A 7,511-nucleotide genomic window follows, 5' to 3' on the forward strand; every position below is an offset into this window, starting at 1 on the left:
CAAGACGAGAGCTCTGCTGCAGTGCCAGCTTTTATCGTTATAAAACGTACTGACGCCGAGTTGCCGATCGTTGGGTGGGGGATTTCGACATAACGTCTTGCGATATTCTCCCTCCGAAAAGCAAATTGAGAAGTAAGGATCCCAAAATAGATTCACTTTCTTCTCTGGGATTTTCTTTGTCTGGCTTTGTTCTGCTGTGGATCGGCTACAGGGCTCTTGGTGCAGTCTATCTCTTTGTTAGAATCACCAAATTTTATTCCGAGTGTAAAGAACTAGCAACCCTGCTTCTCTTGAGGAGCTGATGTTTAACGAAATTAAGTAGATCTGGGATGCTTTTGCACCGGGGGTATTTTTGCTGTGTAATTCATAATGTCATTGTCTTAATAAAATGTCTTCGTGTTCGGGAGCACTGCCTTAAATGATGAAATGTGATGTAAGAGCATGACTATGTGAAGTACTGAGCCATCCCACTGTTGCTAGTAGGGCTGAACTGCTAAAATGTCGTCTTTGCTAGATCGAATCTGCTATAAATGCAAACGCAATTAAAAATGTATGGTGCATGTAAAGCATTAATCTTTTTTACCAGGTATTGTTAACATTCTGCAACGTTACGTCACTTTCAGCTCGTTAAACTGTATAAGAATGTAAATTTTTCTGCTAGAATTACAGTGTTAATGTTAAAATAGCTGCGCTGAATCAGTGTTTCTTGGTGCCCCATGGAACATACAGCAGATGGCGATGACTCTGGAGGTGATCTACCCAGCGAGGATGCAGTCAGAAGGGATGGCTGGCACTGGCATGAGTCTGGGCTTGGAGCAGTGCTGAGAGGGCTTGGGGAGAGGATTGTAGTGGAGCTCCATCCCCATTCCACTCCTAGCAGCTCTCTGGCCACCCACCAGCATTTCTGCCAGTTGAAGCGAACCACACACAGCCTTGTCGTCAGCCCCAGGCCTCCATTGAACTCGTTTAGGGAGAGGCAGGTGTGGCTGAGCGAGGAAAAAAAAACCAGGAGCAGAGCTGAGAGAACTTACAATGCCAGTGCAGCTCCTGTACTGCTTCCTGCTCCAGCCACCCTCCTCGAACTGCATCCCCTCCTCCACTTCCTCCCGTTCTGCCTGCACGTCCTCTGTAAATCGGGACGTATTTTGGAAGGCCAGAACCGAGGGAGCTGTAGGAGGGGATGCGAAGCACTTTCACGGGGAAATGTGGAGAACATTGTGTGGGGTTTTTTTGTTGGATTTTTTCTTTTTGTTTTTTTGTTTTAGTTTTAACATTGGCTAAGTTAAAACAAATGTGTGCATTTGAATGTTGAAATCCAATACTTAATGCAGTGAACCTTCCAGCAAGAACAGAAACACACCAGCAGAGATGGGATTGCATGATACTGGGTTTGAATTTGTACTGTATCTTTCTGGAAAAGTTTAATACAGAGGAATGAAACTAGTCTGTAACATACTATAAAAACTATATAATGTGAATTTTAGTAAAATTGTCTGTCATACCAATTCCAGATGTTTTTTTGTTTTTAACGTGGTAGTTCCTTAAAAAAAAAAAATTTCTTTCCATTAGCACCTGTACTAGAATTTGACTATCTCATCTGTGGAGACTGTGGCAAAGAATTCATGGATTCCTACCTTATGCAGCACTTTGATTGGGCAACATGTGATAATTGCAGGTATTACAAATATTCAGGAGAGGGAAGCTTTACTTTATGTAAGGATTGCTGGCTGTAATTTAGTTAATTGCAATCGTTCTGTTTAATTAAGAAGGCAGTCAGCAAAGAGACATTTTTAAGTAAGTTAGTACTTACTGAAGAAGTAAATGGCAGTTGACTGGTAACCTGTGTTTTCCGTTGTGGAAGAGCAGCAGCACTGTCTCCTAAACCTGTCTCAGAGGCGGTGGGACAGGGAACAGCGGTTGATTTTTTTTTTACATAACATTACAGAAACAGGATGTCTTGAGAGCAGTTAGTGCGTTTGTCTGTGTGGGAATGAGTATGGCTGCAGACTAGAGCCATTTGGAAAGCTGAGGGAGCACACATGGTTTTCTGAAGTAGAGTGGGGGTTTTAGGAGAGTGTTTGCTGCCCTAGTGAATTAACCCGAGTAAAGTTAGTACTTTGGCCAGAATGAGCGGGCTGGGAGCATGGCAGCCAAAGGGCAGGAACCCCCGCGGGGTTGGCCTTGGGCAGCAGGGAGTCTCTGCACTGTAACCGAGAGAACAGGCTCCAAAAGCCATCGAGATAACCAGGGCAGTGCAATCCAGGGAGGGGGCGGCCCCCCACCCGGGAGTGTAGGAATGAATGGGGGGCGGGGGGCAGGGCTCACAGGGGTTTGTTCTGAGGCTTTCGAGCTTACAGCAGGGAGGGGGCGGGGGGTGCAGAGGTTGGAGGAACTTCACAGTCCTGCGAGGAGACAAAAGTGCTGTCTCCTGAAGGTAAAGTGGATGGGAAAAGGATGTTAAAGAGGGGGCTCGCCCAGCCTGGAGAGTGCTTTCCTTTGGACTAAGTAGCTCTTGCAGCTGAACGTTCAGAGATTCCTCAGTGCATTAGCCTCTGCCGTGAACTTTGAGTTCTGGTAAAGCTGCATTTGCAGCAGTACTTCCTTGATGACGGTTGCCAGCGCTTGCTGTTTGGCAGATCGTTCCAGCTCAAGCAATTCAAGTTATACTTCAGTCAGGGTTGCGTAAATGGAATTTATTTCATTAACTCATAAATGCTGCTGCGGTTACGCAGTTTTTCATTATCTCTCTGATAAAAGTTAACATTTTTAAGAGCTTTATTTTAAGGTTGCTCTGCCTACTGCCTTGCATTTAGAAACAAGTGCTCTTTCTATTGCTAATCTGTTTCTGGGATCTAGAAGCATATGGAGTTTGTATATTCTCAGGTGATCTGACCTGTCTCACGTTACACATTCTTTCTCTCGACCATGTGTCAGGCTTGTACTTGGTATCCTCTTGAATTGCATCTGGGTTAGGTGAATAACTAATATTAATAGTCCTTTTAAGTTTCAGTTACTCCCTCTTGTAAGAAAATGGAAGAAAAGTCCTTCCAGAAAAACAGGCTTCTCGGCCTGTGTTTGCACAAATGGGAGAATTTTTAAACTCCATTTCAGTAAACCTCTCCTGGAGTTTTGCTAGACACTTGGAATCCAAAGTTACTTGCATACATAAAAACTGAGAGGGTGAGGGCTGCCTGTATTTCAGGAATGTGGGGACTTGGATGTTAATAATGTGGTTTTCAGGTATAGCTTTCTCATCATTACCTTACATCTTCCAGAGATGCTGAAGATAAACATAAGCTTATAACAAGGACGGAAGCAAAAGAAGAGTATCTTCTTAAAGACTGTGACTTAGACAAGCGGGAACCAGTGCTCAGATTCATTGTGAAGAAAAACCCTCATAATTCACGATGGGGTGACATGAAACTTTATTTAAAACTACAGGTACAGAAACCGTTAGCGTATTTCTGACCTCTCTTTATTGTTGTACAACCTCAGTAGCCAGCAAGGGTGACTTCGGTCCTGATTTCTGGATGATTTTGTCAAAGCTAAGTGTATTATGCATAGCTTGCATAAATTTTCTGTATAGTAAAAATACAGAGCTGTGGTCCAAATTAATGAAAAATGTCTGAGAGCATTTTGAAGATGCTCATGGACCGCAGCCTCAGTGGTTTGCACTGTTGCAGGTCACGAAGTGCGCGGCCTTTCCGTGCTAATCTGAAACGCGTGGGGCAGCTGCTGCTGTGTGTGGCCCTTTGTAGCTGCAGCCTCGTGTCTGCAGCTCTGCTCTCAGAGGCAGCAGCAGGACAGGCAAGTGGGTTCCTCAGGGCTCTTGTCGTTTCTTGTTTGCTGTTTTTGTAGGAATGCTGCTGCTGCTGCTGCTGTTAAATATGTACAAAATTAGAGCTGGGTTTCCCGAGTAAGTTACCTCCAGCCGATCCTAAAAGTCGGTGTTGCCTCTTACTGTGGAGGGAGTGCCATGTTTGCGGGTCAGGAGCAAAGGGGCAGATGGGAGGCAGAGGCAAGACTGGGTTGACTTGTGTGTGCTTAGGGGAAAAAAATTAAATTTGTGATTTAGACAATAATTACAAGGGAAAAAGAAACATGTTTATGTCCATCCTGTAGGTAATCAAGCGTTCTCTTGAAGTCTGGGGCAGTGAAGAATCATTGCAAGAAGCAAAGGAACTCCGCCGTGACAGCCGGGAGAAGATGAAACAGAAAAAGTTTGATAAGAAAGTCAAAGGTAAAGGGTTAAACTTACCTCCTGCAGTACCTAAAAAGTGCAGCGCAGCTCTGTTGTAATTTGTCTCTGCATCTGCTAGGAGTATTGAGAAAATCTTCAGTGTTTCAAAATGGAGGTTTTCAGGAGCTGTGTGGGTAGGCCCAGAGCAGTCTGGTCTGACGTCATAGCTGACTATTTTGGGCAGAGGGCTGGACTGAAGATCTTCCAACCTGAATTACCCTCCTGTCCTATGGATATGATGTGACAGAAATTGGTTGTAGTGCTTTATTGTGGTTTTTTTGGTATGACCCAGAGAGTATGCCATGGATTGTTCTGTTTTCCTGACTTGAGGAGAACATGGATTTTTGTGGCAGTGGGTTATAATTTTGTCATATTTACACCTTCAGGTGGAGAGAGTGTAAATGAAGGTAGAAAATGCCTTTTCCCCCCGTTGACAGTATTCCCAGCGGCTGTTTTTGATACACGTTATCCTTTTTTTTTTTTTTCCCCTGATAAATTAGTATTTAGGAGACTATTCAGTAGGTAGAACTTTTGAAATAATGCTTTCAGCACAGACATGCTAGTAATTTTAAAAAAAGAGTGCATGCTTGTTTCTTTGCAAGAACTGTGGCTCACCAGAGCTCTGTGTGCTGCCCGTCGTGCTTCCCTTTGGGTCAGCATTCAGAGAGGCAGGAGGCTCACCCTGGCTGTCCTGGTGGGGAGGAGGGGGAACGTGAGACTGAGCAAATAGTAACCCCTGGCTTGACCGTTGGTGTTCAGCGCAGAGAAGGGCTGGCAGCAGACTGTAGCTGAGATGCCAGAGTTCAGGGCAAGTACAGGCCTTAACGTGACAAAGTCTGCAGCCTGGACAGCTTGGCTCAGACGCCTTTGCTCTTTGATATGCTCACCACCCTCTTGCGACATCCGGACAGTATCTTGGGCTCAGCTGCCAGCCCCTACGCTCTTGCAGACCTGCTGATTTCACTGCGGTTGCTGCAGAGGCAACTTGCATTATTGGGCAAAAACCTTAGAGAATGCCAAGTCATTTGGGAGGCTTACTGTGACCTGAATGAGAAGTACTCTCTCTTGGTCATGTAAAACAATGAGGTGTTTTATAAAAACTTTTCCTCTGCATTCCACCTACCCCCCTTTGGATACCCTTGAATGGCTTCGTGTAAAAAGGCAGTGGGCAACACGTACTTAGTCCTGATGGAAAATCTTCTGTGAGATCTCGTGTCAGTGTAGTTCTCACCCCTTAAAGTAGGCAAACAAGGTGAAGATTGCAAGGCAAGTCAAAGCTTGTTCTTGCAATACCAGATCCTCACACAGAATTTAGGGAAGACAGGCAACAAGCAAGCTGTCATCTGCAGTCCTCAGAAAGGTGGTTAACTTGAGTTTTATTAACCATTATTTAAAATTTATTAAAATCTTAAAAGTATCTTTTATTTCTCATCAGAACTCCGCCGTGCTGTGAGGAGTAGTTTGTGGAAGAAAGAAGCGAGAATCCATGAACATGAGTATGGACCAGAAGAAAACATTGATGAAGATACATATAAAAAAACATGTACTGTATGTGGCCATGAATTAACTTATGAGAAGATGTAGCATTAATCTGCTTGGGGTTTTTTTTTTTTAAGTTCACTATCTTTTAAATGATATTTTGTATTACAGTCAAATAAATGCTAACTGTGAACAAGCTGTTGCCAGATTCTGTGAAGACATGTTTCTCAGTTGTAGGAAGCTCTGTGCAGAACAATGGGCTTTCACTTTTAAGGTGGATCTTGGGGTAGAATGTAACACATTTTTAACAGTTTGATAGATAAGTTGGTATCATTATATTTCATATATTACAGAAATTCAGGTGAATTTTCCACTATTTGTCTGCTTCCATTAGAGGAAGTCTTTTTATTTTCTCCTAAGTCTTGTCTGGTTACTGTTACTGGTTGTGGGTAACTGGCTGATAAAGCACCTTGTCTGGTGGCTGGAGACACGTTTTCCTGCTCGGATTTGGAGACTTGACTCCATTAGAGGGTACTTCTGTCTCAAAAGGAAAGCTGCTGCTCTTTGGGAAGTTCTGACACATTTCTACTGTGTTTCATAGGGGAGAGTCCTTAAGTCTACTGCTTTTGAAAAGTTTTGGGCCAGGGAACATGGTGACTCCTACAATGCAACTTGACCCTTTTCATTTACAAATTTCTGACAATTACCTGTCCGTGGGGGAGGAGCGGCAGTAGCATTCCACAGCAGATCTCTTTTAAGTGCACCCCATTGATGTTTGCTTTCAGGAGAGGGTGGATATACTTTGAAGTTTGATTTTTCTCAAATCGTCAGTTCTGCTGTAGAATGCTGGTGGAAATGGCTGAAGGAAGGAACGTGCTGCTGGCCCCTGCTCTTTGTTTGCCATTGTAAATACGGCAGATCTCAGTGAAGTCTCTGGAGAGTTCTTGGGGGAGCCTGGGGCCACCGTGGCTGCACAGAACAGAAACATTCTGGGAGGAGAGGTGTCTGTCAGGGTGGGTGATGGTGCCACCAACATGCCTTCACTTCTCCAATGTTCTCCTGTGGCACGGAGCCCTGAGTGACCTGCCCTCCCACCAAGCACAGAGGACTTGGGGCCCTGCAGGGTGGGATGTGGGGGTGGCTGGATGGCCAGAGGCAGGTCCTGGCAGAGCATATGGAGTTAGTCCTCCACATCATGGTTCCATAAGCTCCCCCAGGGCAGCAGGGTTGTGCCTGCTGGCAGCTGGTAAGGTAAGCTTCCCTCACCGGTGGGCAGGTTGCTTCAGCTGCCCCTGCCCACCCCAGCCTGGCCTCTGCAGCAGCACCGCCCAGAGACAGGAGGTGGCAAGGGAAAGGGAGCGTTTCCACACCAGCACCCTCCTGGCACCTGACGGCACCCGCGCTTGCCTTGCGTGGCAGCGCAGGGTACATCAGCCCGGAGCGCAGGGAGGGGAAGGCGTGTGCAGGGCACCAGCAGCAGCGCAGGGGAACCGAAACTGCTCCAAACCTGACTGTTAAACACCAGCGTAACCCTGCCATGAGGCTTTGCTTCAGCGCCCACCCCACCCCCCATCACCCCCAATAGGTAGGACAAACACACCCCATAGCAACCTGCTTCACCTTCATTTATTTTTGTCTTTAATTGTGCATTTTTTCCAACCACACCACATTTCTACAGCATCTTTACACTATCTGCCACCTCATGCTTCAGCAGTTCCAAGTTTCTCCAGTTGGCTGCTCTATCACTGTGCAAACGTCTCGTTCTTTCCTACAGATCCAACCAGTTTCCCAG

The 7,511-nt window shown here is 45.5% G+C and overlaps 1 protein-coding gene across 1 annotated transcript; it reads left to right on the forward strand.

The window, feature by feature from the left end:
* Nucleotides 1-1,559: 1,559 nt before the first annotated feature.
* Nucleotides 1,560-5,925, forward strand: XPA (XPA, DNA damage recognition and repair factor). Its single transcript, XM_010177598.2, has 4 exons — nucleotides 1,560-1,675; nucleotides 3,276-3,441; nucleotides 4,123-4,240; nucleotides 5,676-5,925. Exons 1-4 carry the CDS (start codon nucleotides 1,623-1,625, stop codon nucleotides 5,822-5,824), a joined length of 486 nt encoding a protein of 161 aa, XP_010175900.2. The 5' UTR covers nucleotides 1,560-1,622; the 3' UTR covers nucleotides 5,825-5,925.
* Nucleotides 5,926-7,511: the final 1,586 nt, after the last annotated feature.

This window comes from Antrostomus carolinensis, unplaced genomic scaffold (assembly GCF_000700745.2).
Source record: "Antrostomus carolinensis isolate BGI_N321 unplaced genomic scaffold, ASM70074v2 Scaffold45711, whole genome shotgun sequence".
Lineage (NCBI taxonomy): Eukaryota > Metazoa > Chordata > Aves > Caprimulgiformes > Caprimulgidae > Antrostomus > Antrostomus carolinensis.